We start from the raw sequence: 19,120 nt of genomic DNA, 5'->3' as shown, positions 1-19,120 counted from the left end.
AAATTGTTGGGGTGGATCCTAATCCAGAATGGCTGGTGGCTATTGTCTCTACAGTAAAGGGGACGTTTGGTCACAAAAACTGACACATAGAAAGAACAGGTAACATAAGGCTATGCTGGGCTGGCTGTACACTTTCTTGTGGTTGTGATGACTTGGATGCACAATGGTGAGTGAATTATGAGCCCTCTGAGCCACATGCCTCCAGTGATTTGAAGTTCTTTTTTTTTTTAAGATTTATTTATTTATTTATTTATTTATTTAATGTATGTGAGTATACTATAGCTGTACAGATGGTTGTGAGCCTTAATGTGATTGTTGGGAATTGAATTTTAGGACCTCTGCTCATGCTTGGCGGCCCTGCTCACTCTGGTTAACTCTGCTTGCTCAGTCCCTGCTCACTCCAGCCCAAAGATTTATTTATTATTATACATAGGTAGACTGTAGCTGTCTTCAGATCTCATTATGGGTAGTTATAAGCCACCATGTGGTTCTGGGATTTGAACTCAAGACCTTTGGAAGAGCAGTCAGTGCTCTTACCCCCTGAGCCATCTCGTCAGCCCCGTGATTTGAAGTTCTAATGCTGCACCAAGGCCAGGACTATGGTGAGGCATTTCCTGGGCCAACCTGTGCTCTGACATTCCCAGGAGCCAATTTCCTCTGCCTTTTGGCAGCAGTATCCAAATTGCTCTAACAAATATGTCTTGACTGGAGCCATATCACACTGGGAGATGACCCTAGTAGCTTCCATATAGGAGACTTCTAACCAAGACCAGCAGTGTGTCCCACTGTATGGATCGGCTTCCCTCTGATGGTTGGCTTCCAACCAACACAGCTCAATCATTGTACACCTCAGAGGACATTCAGAAGCAGATGGCAGCCATCTTTATCTGTACCACCAATCAGGCCTGGCTGATGGTGGTAAAGAATGTATATATTTACTGTGTGAGTTCTGAAAGCTGTCTAGGAATTGAGTCTCACCCAGTTCAAAAGCAATATGATGAACATAGGAGCTCTGAATGCCTTATGCTTTGAATCTTTCTGTTTTCCCTCTCTGGCTTTAAGACCTATAAAGGTATCTAGTGATTTAGTCATTCCTGTGTAGATAATCTCTCCATCTTAAGGTCACTGATCTGTGACCTTAGTTATCAATGCAAAATACCTTCATTATAGCACCTGGATTATGCTTGCTATGTTTGATAGGCTGGTATGTATCTACCAGGGTAAGACATATTGGGGTCATCTTACACGTTCTTCAGTTAAACGGGCTTTCTAGTTTAAAAGCCACTTCAGATTTAAGGCTGGTAGTTTATAATTGGAGAAAGGATAATTTTGCTTTGTCTGCCCAAGAGACATCTGGTAGCATCCAGAGACATTTAGTGATACTTAGTATGTAGGAGCCAGAGGTACTGCTTGAATGAAAGGACACAACCTCCCTACAGTGGATATGAGCTCAGTTATCTATACTCACGGAACTATGAGCATCTCCCCATGTACAGATGGAGAATTCTCTGCAGTCTTTTTGAGTCATCCTGAGACCTCAAGCAAGTGACTCACCAGAACAAGAATAGAACAAATCTATAAGGAGAACTCCCCAAACAAAGAATGATCCAGCCCAAGTTGTCAGAACTGTCAGGGTTGGGAAACCCTTTTGAGGAGAAACATGAAGACGATTATTAATATACTATGAAATTATAGTATCCATTCTCATGTGTATTAATAAATGTGCAAGTATAGCTGGCAGAATATGGAAGGAGAGTAGGAGAAGAAGAGGCAGGGTCAGTGCACTAAGGAGTGGGAGCTAGTTATAACAGATGAGGCTTACAAATAACAGCAACAAAGCGCATAAACTAGTATGAAGTGCATAAACTAGAGAAGAGGGGACATGGGGACGATAGGAAGCAATAGATTGTGGCTAAATGCACAAGCAAATGACACTTTAAGTTCTCACATGAAATTATGGTACTAATCCCCTAAAAGAACTAAATTTTTTTAAAAGGCCTCAAAGACATTAATCAAGGAATGAAGTCTCAGAATAGGCAGAAGAGTGTGCAATACATTGAGCTGCTCCTTTGATTTTAAAAAAGCAACAATGAAAACAATTTATAATAAATTGTATAGTTTTTAATAAAGAATGAGAATACATTAAAAAAAAAAGGCTTACACATTAACCTGGGTGACTTAGTACTTTAAGTAACTTGTGGTATAGTAACAGTACTTACAGCACAATATTGTATTTATTATAATAAAACATATTTTACTAAGCACATATGGTAGTCTCTAAGAGCTTTTTTATTTTGATAATCTCATTAGCTATTTACATTACAATAAAATCTTTGCATTCATCCTCCGTTTCTGTAACAAGTACTTGAGACAAATCAACTTAAAAAGCAGAAAGGTTTATTTTGGCTCTCGATTTTAGAAGTTTCAGCCTGTGATCCATTACCACTGGGCCTGTGGCAGACAGAATATTTTGTGGTGGAAATATGAGACCAAGGAAGCTGCTTGCTTCTTGGTGGTGTGAAACAAAGACAGGACACACCCTGAAGGGAAGACTCCACATTCCAGTTTTTCCCTGCTTCCCAGGAGCACCACAGGATGAAGAACAAGCAAACCTTCAATACACAGGCCGTTGAGGACACTTACCCAAACCATAGCAGCCAGTTTTTAAAATATAGCGTACAAAATTCTGTCAATTATATCAACTCCAAATTGTATCAAATTATGGATGATGTGTTATAAGCAGAAATAAAACAAAAACATTTATCTGATTCAAATGATCAATTAAAATGCTCAAAGATCAATGTTTTGGTTTTCCTTTTAACTTTTCAGCATGACCATCAGGACAAATTTAAAATCTGTGACTTGCTTTGATCTTATTTATTGTATTTACTACAATTTTAAATCCAGTGTTGCTTTCTTTGGCATTTAGGCCTGCACTTTGGTGATGCCTCTCAAAGTCATGCCAGAGTCGAACAGAAAAATGCTATACTTCCGGACAAAACTTAATGATAGTTTCTAAGACTGACCTGATGAAAAGCTGTCACAAACCAAAAACTGAAGCATTTCGCAGTTTCCTCTGCTTTGAGGGTATGTGGTTAAGTGCATTGAGTCAGGTTGAGGCCCATCTTGGTCTATGAATGTGGCTTTTGCCAAGAATCATCACCCACAGTGCTGGTGGCAGATGTGTTCATGCTATAAACCAGCATGAGTCCCCTTGCCCTTTGGGAACACAAGTGACAGAGTTCCCTTCCCATCTCCATGTCCACATAACTCAGCGCACTGTGGGGCCTGCAAGGAGAACCTGTAAGAGTCCAGGAATGGGGACACTTCTTTGTGTGCTATTTGTACCTCCAGGTAATCCTATAATCCACCACCTGGAACTGCCCAAGGCATCAAGGACACCTCACACCCTGAAAACCTGCCCCTGCTCTAATGGCTCTCCTGGAAAATGAGCTTTTACCATGTGTCTAAACTTCTCCAAAGTGAATCAACTCAGAAAACAGGGAGGAGATCGATTGGGAGTTTTAAAAAAATGGGCTTCTAGAGTCAAGTGCGGTGGTGCATGCCTTTGATCCTAGCATTTAGGAAGCTAGGTGGATCTCTGTGAGTTTGGGACCAGCCTGGTCTGCTTAGCTGGTTCTGGGCCAGTCAGAGCTCCATGCGCTTCTCTCTCTCTCTCTCTCTCTCTCTCTCTCTCTCTCTCTCTCTCTCTCTCTGTTCTTTCTTATAAAAGTCAATATTTAATTGTTGGCAGGAAGCCCAGCAACACCCATTGTGCTGGAGGAGCTGAGAGTTCTACATCTTCATCCAAAGGAAGCCAGGAGCAGACTCGAGCTTTACTCAACACACACAACACACCCCACACACAGAGAGAGAGAGACAGAGGGGAGATAGAAAGGGGAGAGAGAGAGAGCGAGAGCGAGAGAGAGAGAGATTGATTGATTGATTCTTGTTAAGAACAATACAAAATTACCCACCAATCCAGGACTGATCCCTGTATTTATAATACAGCCATTGCTCTGAGAACCACAACAGAAGAGAGAAGTTTCTGGACAGTGAGGCCAGGTTTCTCAGTGCTAGAGTTTACAACAGGGTCATAGCTACTCAAACCTCTAAGCACCACTTACTTGGCTTATACCCTCCTACTTAGAAAATGATGTTATAGAGCCACAAAGGAGACAAGAAGTGTACAAATCTTCCTAGGAAGCTTGAAATGGAAAAGTCTGACCACCAGGACCAGTCAGACAAACCTGGGATGTAGAGCTAGCTCTAATCTTTACTCTTTCTAAAAGTCTGTGCTATGAAGTAAGAGAAGGAAGACAGGAAAGAGAACACCTGAGAGATGATTTTATATTGAAAACACTAAAGCACAAAAAAAGGCAATAGGTGAGCTAGATTGAAAAGAATTATATAAAGTGATCTGGAAATAAAGAAATTTGAATATAGACAATATGGAATTGTTTGCTTTCCCGGTATAAAACTGCTAGTGTAATTATTTAGGAAAACGTGTTTATTCTTGAGGGATAGCAAGCGAAATTCTAGAAATTAGGACTGAAGTGTTGCTATGTGTTCTCCAGATATTTATGTATCCTTAAATCCATATGTTGGCATTTGGAGATGGGGCATTGAGTGTAGTTGGTGTTAAACTAGGCTACATGGGTGTGGTCTCCCGGATGCTAGTGGCTTTATAAGAAAAGGAAGAGGATTCTCGTCATATGCAGCTGTCACACTAAGGCCCAGTGAGAAGGTCTTCACTAGATGCTAACCAGATATAAGTGCCAAGGTCTTAGGTGTTCTCACCTCAGGAACCTGAACTAAATAAAGTTGCATTCTTTAGGGGTTACTTAATCATAAATGTTCTTTTAATAACAAGAAATGGATTAAGATATAGGTCATGTTGTTTGCAACTTTTCAAATGATTTAGTGAAGAAGTTCTTATATGTATGTACACACACACACACACACACAGAGAAAGAGACAGAGACACACAGAGAGATTAATAGTGACTAATAATGTAGGTGGCAGGTATGTATATAGCCCATGTTCCATTCTTTCAACTCCTCTGTAGAGCTGGAAAACTTGAATAAAAAAAAGTTGGAGGAATTCTATATAGTTAGAATTTATATATAAAGATGGATTTTATATAGTTTTTAAGTTAACTATATTGGTTACTTGTGCACAGTTTTGTTTGTTTTGCTTTTGGTGCTGGGATTGAACCTACATGTACAACCCAAGTGCTTACATCCTTAGCTGCAGTTATTCATTAACAAAACAAAACGAAATGAAACAAGACAAAGCATTAGGTGTCAATAAGGAAGATTCAGCTGAGAAATTTATAACCAGATATGGGCCAGTTCACTTGAGGAGTTCACTGTAGGTTCACATGTCTGTTCTAACGAGAGGCTTCGTGCCTGTGTGTTCCACGTGTTCTGTGCTTTCTCGTAGTGTGCCCTTTTCTGTCCTTCCTGCTGGGTTGTTTTTTCCCAGAACATACGTTTTCTCTGCCATTCTTCTTTACCTCTGAGGCTCTCATCCACTGCTTCAAAGTACGATTGTGCGGGCTGATGCAGATTCTTCTACGTTTAACATGAAGGCTGCCAAGAAAGCGGGAAAAAACGAATCTTTACAGAAATTACAAATATAAGCCAGGTGTGGTGACACGCAACTTTAATCCCAGCACTGGGAAGGCAGAGGCAGGGGGATCTCTAGATACAGGCCACACTGGTCTACAGTGACTTCCAGGACAGCCAGGGCTACATAGAGAAATCCTGCCTGTGACAAGAAAAACAAAAGAATTACAAATACATAAAAGAACTAGTGACTTGTGAGTAGCCCCCACCTTGTGGACATTGCATTTGTAGTGACTTCAAATTGAACACCAAGAGGATAAATTCTTATTTTATAGACATTGTTTCCATTGTCTTCAGATGTCTTCGGAAAGTATTAAACTGAGGACCAGGGAAGGGTAAGTTGGATGAAGAGGAAGAGAACGGGAAAGAGAAGAGAAGGGGGAAAAAGAGAAACAAAGGGAGAAAAGAAAACCAGTAACAGACCCAGGTAAAGTCGTTCACTTCCATGTTTAAACTTCATCCAACAAAACCAGTTCACCCTCACAGTGCATCCCGGACATCCTTGTCTGGACCACTCAGCTGCTGCAGACCCTCTTTCTTCCCTGTGAGTCTGCACTCGAGTTATGCCTCCGCTGGTCCTTAATTCCCCATGCCTTTTGTTCTAGTAATTGATTTATTTCTCCCACTGAAGTGGCATTACATATTGATGGAGCAATAATCTAGATATAATTTTTGAAAAGCCCTTATGCATAGTGGGAACTAACATTACAGATATGAAGTCAGATTTGGCCAATAGAAAAATCTACTAAAATATTTTGGTGTCCAATAAAACTTAATATAATGTAGTTCTAAATTACAATTCAGAATTTGTTCCAATTTTTCTATGTGGTAGCATTCACAATTTGGGATAACTAGAAGACTCTCACTATAAAAAAAAAAAATTGAGGTGATTTTTTTAACTCGCCATTAGGTGCCAGGCAGATCTGATGAAGTGTGGCAAGTCTTGCTGTACCTACATGTATAATGTAGCTGTGTCCTGATAAATTGAAAGCCTTGAGCTCAATATTCACAAGGAGATGAAGGAAGAGGCAGGGGATAGGCTACCATTTCTCCTAAGAGAAATCATTATGAGATAATGTGTGGACTCAGCAGGGGAGGAGAATGTGGAAGAATGTGGGTGGGCTTTAGCATCCAGTCGGTGGTAGAAGACAGCATATTCTCCAAGCACTGTACGTGGAGACGGCTGCGGAACCAGTGCTGATTCTCAGCAGCCAGTTGCTTTGTTCTTGTGGGAGAAAATCTGCTGAGCTGGAAAAAAAAATGCAGCTCCTTCCCACATGCCCAAAGAAGAGAAACCCACACACAAAGAAGCCACCGGCGGCAGTAACTGCGTGGGAGTTAAAGGAACAGGCAACCATGTGGAAGCCTGTCTTCTGGACGGCCTGGTGAGGCTTCTGTTTTCGTGATTGCCACTCTTATGATGGTGCTTAGAATCCTCAGGTGTAGAACGGGCTGAACCGTTCAACAGCTGCGTTCTGTTGCCCTCTTGTTTGTGATTAAAAGATGGGGCAACACTGAGCAAAGAGGTAGCTTCCCCCACACTCCCGCAGACACCTCCAGTTTCATAATCCCTAACAGGCACCAGCGAACCTCACTGAATTTCTAGATCAGAAGCCGGGGAGACCTTCTGGTTCTTACCCAAGGTAGAGTACTCAAAAAATAGTCCCATGGGCAGGGCATGGTGGCACATGCCTTTAATCCCAGCATTTAGGAAGCAAAGGCAGGAGGATCTCTGTGAGTTCAAGGCTAGTGTGGTCCAGGACAGCCAGGGCTGTGTAGAGAGACCTTGACCCTGCTCTCCTGCTGTGTGAGTTCATTCTCTAAAATTTATTCAACAACCCCCACCCCCACCCCCACTTCCCCCAGAGCAGCAATTCAAATTTATTTCTGAGAAGTTCTAACCTCCTGAATGACTTCATTGAGGAAAACATCAACAACAACAACAATAACAACCAGATTTTTCTATCCAAGAGAGAATCTCTGTGAGGTGCAGGAAAACCTTCAACCCCAGCCAAGGATGACAGCTTCCTATTGTATTTCTGGAAGCTTCTTAATGAAGTCACTGTAGAGGGGTATAAACAAGCAAACTGCTGTCTCAGAGATCAGAAAGCACAAGGATCATTCAGAGGGTCAGAAACAAAGGATTTATTCCCAGGCGGAAAATGGAAGGGGAGTCTAGTAAGCTCATGGATGTTTGATTTCTATTAATTAATATTAATTGTAGTTTATATGATGCTTATGAGTTACATTTGTAATACAAGCAATGTTTTTGTATCTTAAACACTGGTCTCAAATCATAGAGCTTTTATATACTGTCATAGAAAAATACAACCTTTGGAGGTGCAGATATGTTCTGGAGTGAAATGATCTTAAAATAATACTTCTTATATTTGGTATTAGAAAACATAGCTGACAGGGTCTGTAATTTATCACTAAAAGATACTAACTTGAAACCAAATCACAGCTGCCTCATACTTTTCAACTTTCTTACCAGCACAGATCAATTTACAGATTTGCACTTTAATAAATTAAACATGTTTCAAAACAGTAATTGGCTCCATAGTTTCTCTTTAATTAAAAGCTGGTACTTTTAAAAAAAACTAAAGGCTAATCCTTTAATCCTGTTTCCTTATCAAAGTGAGGATAAGGTTTGACTCTGAAATGTTCCTCACAAGCTGAGGGTTTTTAAATGACTGAATGCCGACTGTGGTCCTGTCTGGTGATGCTCTGGGACATTGGGAGGTGCAGTATACGTGTTCAACTTCCACCTGACTTGGAAAATCATAGTCCAGAAACTGGTTCTGGCCACACTCTCTGCTTCCTGGTCTATGATGGTATGAAGAGCCTCTGCCACATGCAGCCTCCCACCATGTCTTGACTACTACCATGGACTGACTCGGACACTTAGAAACGATCAGCGGAATAAGCCTTTCCTCCATCACGCTGTTTCTGTTAGGTGTTTTGCTCAGAGAAGTACGAAAGTAACACGAAGGGCTTACACCATTTTTGTTCTATGCCTTCTAGATCTCTGACATTCACTAACCAGCCCCTCCCCCAAATCGAAAGCCTATGGTATTCTCTGGTATTCCCAACAAGCTGTCTGTTAAATACCCGTGGGTACTTTTTCTACTTGTCTAACTCTGCCTGAGACTTCCTTGTCAATGTTCTTAGGCCTCCTTTGGGTTGCAATGACAGATACGCATGTCACTGATGTGGGAGGACTTGAGGTGACAGTGGGAAGTTTAGTTTCCGGGAGTAGCCAGAATAGACTTGGTCAACTTAGTTCAGTAGTACAGACAACGCAAACCTCCCAACGACTCATGTTGCTGTCAACCACCTATGACTTTTTGATTTGCCAACTATTACCAATGATATTTATTAGCATTAAGTAAAATAGTGGTAGAATTTCCATTGGGTGTACTATATTAGTCTTAGAGGACTATTTAAAAGACAGATTTAGGGGAGGGTCATGGTCTCAGGGGGTTCAGTCCATGATTGATTGGCTCTAAGCATTTGGTGACGACATCAAGATAGTGGGATTATATGGTGGAAGGGAGGGATTCTTCACATTGTGATGGACAGGAAGCGGGACCTAGTAACGCACTTCCTCCCACCAGGCCCTATCTCCAGTGGGCCCCACCTTCTAGGGTTTATCAAACCTCCCAGAATAGTGGCACTAGTTGCAGATTAGTCATTTCATAATAAGCCTGCAGGAGACCTATTATTTTCAAATGATGGTACAGTGATTGTTCAAAATGTTAAGAACTTGAAGTACCCCTTAGAAGAAGCCACCTTATAGTATGTGCCCTGGACTTCCAGTCAAGATTACACTGGTTCTCAATGACTAAACTATCCACGTTGTTGCATCCAGGATAGTGTGTGAACTGAGGAGATATTGAGAGAGTTCTCCACCTCTCCACCCTCTGTGTTCCACTCTAGACACAGGAGATTATTTAATCTTGGACAAATAATTGTTTGTTCTTCAGCATTTGATCCAAAGTGTAGTTTTAAAACTCAATATAGACCTCTGACTGCTTTGGGAATCTTATAAAACCCATGGAGCAGACCTGCTCCCAGGGAACAGGGTTACATAACATACAAATGTCCAGGAGTTGATGCCCCCCCCAATCTGAAGGTTGTCTGTCAATGAATAGCTTATGAACTTTAGCTCTGTCATTTTAAGAATCCTTTGTCTTAGGTAAGGATTTCTTGACTTCTATAATGAGCGGGTGTCTCTGAAAAGATGCAGAAAAATCCTCAATTCATTATCTCATTCTTCTAATAATAAAATAGCAATAACCAGGGATTTGACAACTCTAAGCACTCTATTTCCCCTTTCTCTTGAAAACAAGTGTGTGTGTGTAGAAGTGATTTAAATTGACAGATTATAGAAGCTTATTCTATGGGCCAAGAGAATGCAAGAGGATAAAAATCTCTTAGAACCCGCAGAAGACCAGAGACCATTGCATCTCTGCTGTAGCCTCAGTTCATGGTTTCTTGTCAAATTGGTTACTAGAACAAAGGTTCCCGGGTGTCTGACTGCTCTTTTTCAGTAAAGTTACCAATAATTTCTGGTGGCTAAGGACATGTCACCCCAAAACAGCATTGTTGGGTGGCTGGAGGGTGAGTGTAGGACTTGAGGCATTCCTGCACACAGAGATTGTGTGTTTACTCCAGGTAGCCTGGTGCTCAAAGGACAGAAGAGTTACTCTTCCTGTGTTCATTTGACTGATGGGTAGGTCGTGTTTCTGACAAAGCATTTTAGACTATTACTTGTTAGCTAAGGGGATAATCCGCATTCGGTTTCCCATGTCCTTGCTGAGGGACACTCACATGACAGCAGCCAGGTCGCAGTCCCCGTCAGCTCTCTGGATGCTGCATGAACTCACTCTTTCCAGAAGTCTTCCGGAAACATGATGAGACACCTCAGTGCAACAGCTGGAGGCCATGGGAAGTATGGCTACAAGAAAGGGGAGAGCTTGCATTACCGTCCGCAGAGTACCAGCCTGTCCTCATCTTCCAGGTTCCGGGGAAACAGATGGTAAATGTACTCAGACAAGTACTTCTCAGGCTTTTGTGAGAGTAGACAAGGACAGGACGTGTCTCCACCTTCTAGAATTTAAGCTGCATTTTGAGAGAGAAAAACGAGAATCTGGGCAAAATGACAAAAGAGGTGAGAGACAGAAAAGGCCGCACCAGTGATGTTGACAGGGCTGCATACGGAGGATGGAAAGGCTGGGGCCAGTGGTGTCCAGTGCAGTTCATTTTGAAAAAGAGAGGCCTCATGGGCCTTGGATGGAGGCTTGATATTTTCTGTTAGAAGGACGTGGCTTGCCCAGCACATATGAGCTCCCTGATTTGGTCTCCAGCACCATCAAAACAAGAAGCGTGGTGGCTCACACCCGTAATCCCAGCATTTGGAAACCAGGTCAGCCTGGGCTACATAGTGAGATTCTGTTTAAAACACCAAAACAAATTTTAAAAATTCTGAGACCATGCTGGGAGCCATGGCTGAGGCCGTTTTCCTTGTGGAAAATTTCTAGCTTACATAAACAATCCTGAGAGAACATTTGTGGTCATAACAGTAAGAATGTTTGTGGATAATGAGGACACTGTAACCGTTGGTTCCAGGAGCTGAAGATTGCCACCTGACCTTTGAAGAGCCCCCGGCCTCTTCCCCCCCTCCCTTGAAGCCTCCTCTTGCTTATGCTTAAATTACCACTCCTGGATAGTTTTTCACAGCTTGATCAGTCGAATTGTCTTGCTCTCATTCTTCGTGTTTCTTGTCCCTCCCACTCTCTCTCCCCTGCCCTAGGTCCCTGCTGATTATCCCTGCAGGTCGGGGCAAGACCGAAGCACATGACACAGCTTGGGGTGCCTATTCCAAGTGGAGTAGCTAAGCAAGGTCAGTGTTGGCAAATGTGATTCAGGAAATGCTGACCCATCATCACTAAATCCTCAAATGGCCATCTAAGGAGACTGAGCTTTTGAGAAAAGGAGATCACAATTTGATAAAGATTGAGAAAATCTGTCTTGTAGCCAAATGAAGACATATTAATTGGTGGGAGGTGACTTAATAAATAAATAAGCTTATACTGTCAATAAATAAGCTCATACTGTCAAGATAGGAGCCATTTGACACAGCACAAATATGAAAATGTATTTCTTATACTAAAATCACTGTAAATTTATTACCTGCCACACACACATTACCCATCTCACCAACTGGATATCACTATAAAACAGTGTTAGAAATCGCAATGGACAGGGGTGCGGGTGGCAGCCCCAAAACGAGACAGACGTGAGCTTCAACAGTTAGCTGGAACATGCAGACCTCTCTATAGCAGTCTATCAAAGCAGTAGATGTAGCTGCCTTTGGGAGAAGGGAAGATCTGAATGTCCATGTCTAACCCACATGAAGGTACTAAGCCTACCTGAAGCTTTGGGGGAGAAAAGCAACTTCCTATGCAATGTAAAATGTGTGACTAATTTCTAAGCATTGAAACCTGATACCACTAATACACTTCTTACTCAATGCTCATTCAATCATTAAATGAAAATTTTTTTTTTACCAATTAGACCATAAATTTAGTCAATGGGAGATGCAAAAATAAGTGAAATCATATACCCCTATACTCAAGAGTCTGTAGTAAAAGCAATTTGGAACTAAAGTCTTAGGATACAATCCCACTGTCTCAGGTAATTAATTATGTTTCTGGGGGATGGTTCCCTCCTTCCCCCATGATGGTTCCAGGGATCAAACAAGAAAGCATCCGGAATACGAGATTTAACAGCACATACCTGAACAACCTTTCAGCTAAGAAAGAAATTATAATGGAACTAGAAAATATCTCGAGATAAAATAATACAACAAACCTTGTAGAATATCACCAAACATCACTGCAAAAACAAAACAAAACAAAAAACAAACAAAAAACCCCAGCACACTTGTCTCAAGAAGCAGCTAAATTAAAAGAGAAAGACTTCAAAGAACTTACCGCAAATGCCCACCAATAAATGCTCAATCAACAGTAGGACCTCATCCGAGTGTAGTAAAGGATGTGTTTGGTACCGATAAAATCACAGATACTAAAGCCTACAATGTAAAAAAGCACAAGGCCTTCAAGCAAGTCCATTTGCATCCTGTCTTAAGAGTGGAGAGGCCCTGGGTGGGTAGGGGAGCAGGGCAGGGGGAGGGTATAGGGAGCTTTAGGGGATAGCATTTGAAATGTAAATAAAGAAAAAAAGAGTGGAGAGGCCCACAAGGTCTCATCTCTCCCAGATGACCCATAGTCAGTTAATGGTTGCTGGGGGAAGGAAAGACACCTTTTCCAGTGGGGCAGCCACTAGTAAGGTACTCATTGTTCTATAAAGAACCCTGGCTAGCCGTGGTGGCGCATACCTTTAATCCCAGCATTTGGGAGGCAGAGGCAAGTGGATTTCTGAGTTCGAGGCCAGCCTGGTCTACAGAGTGAGTTCCAGGACAGCCAGGGCTATACAGAGAAACCCTGTCTCAAAAAACCAAAAAAAAAAAAAAAAAAAAAAAAAAAAAAAAAAAACAAACAAAAAACAAAAAACAAAAAACAAAACAAAAAGAAACCTAAAGAAACTCACAATAGGAGGAAAGGACATGATTGGATGAGGATGAAGAGCAGCAGTCTCGAAAGGTGGTGGGAGTGCATGTAGTCAAATATGTGTGTCACAATGAAATAGTTACAATATAATAAACATATGCAAAAATGGAGGGATAAGAGTTTCAATTTAATGTATTTTTTATATTCCAAGGAACATAGGTTATACAAAGTGTCCCCAAATATCTTAATTATATATCTACGTAAGTCCATTTACAAAAAGTCTTCAAAAACGTGTAAACTATGCATTCTAGTTAATAACTGTGTTTAAACTTTAACTATACACGTGAAGGGCTGGAGAGATGGCTCAGCAGTTAAGAACACTGAGTGCTCTTCCAGAGGTCCTGAGTTCAATTCCCAGCAACCCACATGGTGGCTCACAACCATCTGTAATGATATCTGATGCCCTCTTCTGGTATGTCTGAAGACAGCTACAGTGTACTCATCATATATGTAAAATAATTAAATAAATAAAATCTTTAACTATACACGTGATACAAAGCATTTGTTGTTCTTCTCAGATCCACTTCTCAAAGGAGGAAAATGATCATTTCCCAGAGTAGACCATCATACACCAGGATCTTGCAATTTGTTTGGAAAATATTTTTCTAGTGGCCACCATATGACAGACTTTCAATTTGAAATATCTGCCCAGTAGTCCAACAGGGGGCTGGCAGATGGTCAAGTTACTGTAACCTACTAAGTGAGTATTGGGCAGGGGACATAGCTTATTGGTAGAAAGCTTGCCTAGTATTAGAAAATGCTGGTGTACTGGGTAGTTTTGTGTCAACTTGACACAGCTGGAGTTATCTCAAAGAAAGGAGCTTCAGTTGAGGAAATGCCTCCATGAGATACAACTGGAAGGCATTTTCTCAATTAGTGATCAAGGGGGAAAGGCCTCTTGTGGGTGGTGCCATCCCAGGGCTAGTAGTCTTGGTTCTATAAGAAAGCAGGCTGAGCAAGCCAGGGGAAGCAAGCCAGTAAGGAACACCCTCCATGGCCTCTGCATCAGCTCCTGCTTCCTGACCTGCTTGAGCTCCAGTCCTGACTTCCTTGGTGATGAACAGCAATGTGGAAGTGTAAGCCTAATAAACCCTTTCCTCCCCAACTTGTTTCTTGGTCATGATGTTTGTGCAGGAATAGAAATGCTCACTAAGACAGCTGGTTTCCATCCCTAGTAAAAAACAAGGTAAGTGCTCAGTGAGATGTGTTCAAAATGCTATGGAATCATAGCTGAAAGAAACCATCCACAAAAGTAGAAACCATGCATACATTGCAGAACCCACTTTGTGTGGAATGCCCAGAGCAGGCTAAGCTATGAAATGAAAAGTAGATTCACGGTCACTAGAGGCTGGGAGGAGGAAATGGGAATGGTTGCTAACAGGAACAGGATATCCTTCCGTTAATTATATCTAATGCTATAATTAGAGCAATGAAAGATTCACAAATGTGATTATATCAAAAATCCCTGAGTCCCACTTTAAAGTGATGAGTTCTGGTGTGTAGACACTAATTGTAGTTGTTTATTAATACACTGATTTTCTAAAATCACTTGTTCTTCTAACTACTAATTCTCCCAGTCATACTCTTGCTATCCCAAATTACAATAGAGTTTGACCTTGTATCCATCAGCACACTTATCTGTCTCACTATATGTGCTATGGATTGACTGGAGTATCCCTTACAAATTCATGTTTTGAACGGTTGGTCCCCAGACGATGGCATTATTTTGAGAGGTGATGGAGATTTTAGGAGAGGGGACCTAGTGGGAGGAAGTGAGTTACTGAGAGCATCCTGTCCTCTCTGCTTCCCGTGTGCCACAGCGTGAGTGGCCTCTGCCATGTGGTCCCACTGCAGTCATGCCTTGTCACAGGCCCTGAGTCAACAGAGCCAAGGACTACAGACTGAAACCTCAGGAACCGTTAAACAAAATGACCAACTTTTTCTTTTAAGTTGAGTTTCTCAAGTATTGATCACAGGAACAGTTTAAAAAAAAAAAAAGCCTATTTGATTATACGGCTATACAGAACTCCCGGGGGTGGGGTGGGGTGGGGGTGGGGAGCCATGAAGGCTGCCAGCTTCAGAACGCTGTTATCAGTTCCAAGCAACTCTCCATCATGACACGTGCCCTTTAGAAGCATGGGAATGAGGAGTCACAGAAATTAAGGAATATGAGTTACTCAAGTGCTGGTACCAACTCAAGAAACAATCTTAAGTCAGGTAGGCCTCAGGGACCTATATCTGGTTCATAAAACTGAAATGCACTACGCATATAAAAATGTGTTAGTTCATTTGGAGACGACTTGATCTGTGAGATTAATTAAAAGGCGATAAGCAGCTAAGCTTTTAGTATATGTTGGCAGTTATGACCAGTGATGTCTTGATATGGTCCAAAATACAAAAGACCAGAAATAACTGAAGAGGCACATAGGAAGTTGGGTGGTGAAAATGAATGGTTTAGAGTGGATGAGGGCAGTGTCAAGATTCTATTGGATGACACTGCCCCCTAGAGGTTCTCATATGCAAAGTCCTGCCAGCATTTTCAGAAAGGGGAAAAAAAAAAAAAAAAACCACTCCACTGCTTGCTTTGATTTCAGTCACGACTCCAGACTTTGACATAAGAGAGATTTCGAGGTATCAAGTAGGCTGAAGAAGAGAATCATGTTTGAAATTTCTAGTGGAAAATATAGAGGGAAAACGTCAAGACACAGGTACAGGCAATGAGTTCCTGAGTATTGCTCCAGCCGCTCAAGGAGTAATAGCAAGGATTGAGACATTAGATTGCATCAAATTAAATAAGCCTCTTCACAGCAAAGAAAAATAATGGATAGACAGGCCTCATATTCTGAACAACTCTTTGCTAGCAATTCATAGAATATCCAGAATGTATACAGAAAGGAAAGAAACCAAACACTTCAAAAAAATAAATAACCCCATTAACAAATGGGCAAATGAACTCAATAGACACTTTCCAGACTAGTTTATAAATGAAACAATTGTCTGCATCTTTAGCTACTGGGGAAATATAATTTAAAGGTACAATGATATTATGTCTTACAGCAGTCAGAGTGAGAATCATCAAAAACAAAGACCATAACCAAATCGAAGCCAAAAATAAAAATAAAAAATAAAGATATAAAGGAAAGGGGGCCCGATACACTGTTGTTGAGATTCCAAGTTAGTACAACCACTGTAAAAATAGGTATGCAGGTTAAAAATCGGAACCACCACCATGTGATCCAGCTATACCATTCCTGGGTATATGCCCAAAGGGACTGAAGTCAGCACACCACAGAAATACGCAACACACCCATATATGTTGTGGAGCTATTTGCAACACCCAGGTTATGGGATCTGCCTACACCCTACCTTGTGATGAATGGAAATGTCTCCTACAGGCTCGGGGATTTGGACACTTGGTACCCAGTGGGTGGAGCTGTTTTGTGGGAGTTGTAGAACTTTAAGGAGGCAAAGCCTTACTGTACAGGAGGCATCACTGAGAGAGGGCTTTGAGAAGAGATCTCTCCCTCTCTCTCTTTCTGCCTTTGTCTTTGTCTGTCTGTCTGTCTCTCTCTGTCTCTCTCTCTCTGTCCCTCTGTGTGTGTGTGTTTCCTGTATACAGTTTAGGATATGATCTCTCAGCTTCCTGCTTTGCCTTCATGGTTTCCTTTCCATAACAGTTCCTCTCTTCTATAAGTTGCTCCTGACCACAGCAACCAAAGCTAACTAATACAGCGCACGTCAGCGGCTGAGTGGATTAGGAGGAAAATGGCATGAACATAAAAGGGGCTTGCCAGGATTGCTCAGAGTGTGAAGTGGCTGGCAGCCTGATGACCTGAGCCTGGTCATCACGGTGGTCAGAGAGAACGACCTCCTGAAAGTTGTTTCCAACCTCCACATTCGTGTCCGTGGCAAGTGTGCACCCACTCATCCTCCCATATAAAGAGATAAGTGTGATAAGATTTAAAAAGATGGTAAAGGGGATCTGCTAGAAATGTGGGTGGGAGGCAAGGAGAAAGTAAAAATTCGGATAGAGGGCTTGGATCAATGGACGCACCATATATGCATGCATGAAAATGTAATAAAATCCACGCTTTTGTACAATTAATCCATGCTAATAAAAGAATTACATGTCAATTATTCTGCAGTTACATTGTTTTTACTTAGATGACACTGTTACTTACTTTGTAGGGAGAGCTGATGATAGATAGATCAGGGAGGGTATATCTTCCCCTAACGACTATACTGACCACCATTATATAACGACCACCATTGTATGAGGCCAAATGTCATGGGACAACCATTTCCAATCATAGATTACACAAACACAGATCTTTCTGATGGAGTTAGGATTCCTCTGAAGGTAAATAGATGAAAATGTAAATCTGAGAGAAGTCTGGCGGAGTGGGCTTGTAAAGTAGTATACTGTGTAGTCTGAAACACACTAATGTGTGAACTAGCCAAAGGCTGTGAACTACCATCCTGCTCCAGCCGATCTGCTCCGGCTTCACCCACAGTGGATCCTGCAGGTGCCGGTTTGCTTTGGGAAGGACAAGGCATACCAGATCCAGGTCAGGATGTTCTTTTAAAAGTGATCTCTGAGACCTTCCTGCTGACACGAGAAGCAAACACTTTGGTCAGTTCTGGAGAATAAGTTAACAACCAATGGACAATAAGTGACTCATTTACTAGCTAAACAGAGTATCTTGTGTGGAACAGAAATCAAATATATGGAGCACCTCTAAAGCAAAAGATACTCAAGGGTTATTACACTGAAGAAGAACGGTAGGCAACTCTGTGGATGGAGAAGTCTGGGGTAAGTGTTAGGGAAGAGTAGCAGCAGGCTACCCCAAAGGCAGAGTACCTCGCGTAGTGAATGGTTGAAGCTTTAGGCTTATCCTACTTTGGTGCCATCATATGTAAAGAAGTGGAGAAGGATAAACACAACACAACACACACATTCATATAGCCACAACCAACTTGTATCAATTATAATCCATTTCCCTGTCCACTTTCCATTTCTTGTTTGGAAGCAGTGGCTTCTAGAACTTCATTATTGCAAGCAAGGCTGCAGTGAACACCAGTGAGAACAAAGCAGCACTGACTATCTGCTGTGCACTGGAGGCCGCCTTAATTAATCTTCACAGAAACTGTGAGCAGAAGCAACTGTCCTCATTCTCACGGAGCAAATGTGTAACTGATGTGCAGAAAAGTTACATAGTATTTATTCCCTGAATCAAAGGACCAGGAAATTATGGCACTGGGATTTGGATCCAGACCACCCAGGACCGTAGAAAGACCTGTGGGCCGTGCTTGGCTTGCTCTTCTGTATGTTTGCCTGGGGCTGCATCAGAATTTCCCTAGGCCACTAGTTCTCAGACTGTAACCTGCACCAGAATGATCTGGAATTATCTTAAGCCGGAGGCTACTGTTAAGTAGGTGAGACCTGAGCATGTGCAGCCCCAACAGCTTTCCTGGGGAGGCTAATGCTATTGCTCCAGAATACACTTGGAGGACCACAGAACAAATGTGTTGAATTGTTCGGTTGTAGGATTTGTGAATGCTTGCCTATACTTGACCATGCAAATAACTTTGTATTGATTATGTTTACTTACGCTACTTACATGTGGACTGGATGAGAGCTATACCTTTGACATCTTCAACATTTTGTAATGTTGCCTTGAAACTTTGCTGAGATTGGGGTGTAACTCAGTGGTAAAGTCTTAGCAGAAACAATAAATACCCGGATTCATTTCTTGGCAATTTTAAAATGTGACTTAATTTATATTTCCTTATAGATAAATTCTAAGCATTCAGATTTGTCTTTTGAATTACCAAGTACTAATTTAACAAGGCTTT

The 19,120-nt window shown here is 41.6% G+C and overlaps 1 protein-coding gene across 6 annotated transcripts in view; it reads right to left on the bottom strand.

Annotated features, from left to right (window-relative positions):
- Window positions 1-2,099: 2,099 nt before the first annotated feature.
- The window catches only part of Ccl28 (chemokine (C-C motif) ligand 28), a 30,541-nt gene continuing 13,520 nt past the window's right edge, over window positions 2,100-19,120 (bottom strand). For 4 of the 6 annotated variants that reach the window (NM_020279.3, XM_011244686.3, XM_017315550.2 and 1 more), the window contains exons 2-3: window positions 10,464-10,590; window positions 2,100-5,594 (exon numbers count right to left, since the gene is read on the bottom strand). In NM_020279.3, coding sequence (NP_064675.1) covers window positions 5,393-5,594; window positions 10,464-10,590 — 329 coding nt within the window. In that variant the 3' untranslated portion in view covers window positions 2,100-5,392. Of the gene's footprint in view, window positions 5,595-10,463; window positions 10,591-10,826; window positions 11,172-12,628; window positions 13,016-19,120 lie in introns of those variants that run through there. The other 2 variants (XM_011244684.3, XM_006517727.4) reach the window with 2 other exon arrangements.

The sequence above is a fragment of the Mus musculus genome, chromosome 13 (assembly GCF_000001635.26).
Source record: "Mus musculus strain C57BL/6J chromosome 13, GRCm38.p6 C57BL/6J".
Lineage (NCBI taxonomy): Eukaryota > Metazoa > Chordata > Mammalia > Rodentia > Muridae > Mus > Mus musculus.
Note: the sequence above shows the minus strand (reverse complement) of the source record. Positions and strands in the feature narration are given on the sequence as shown.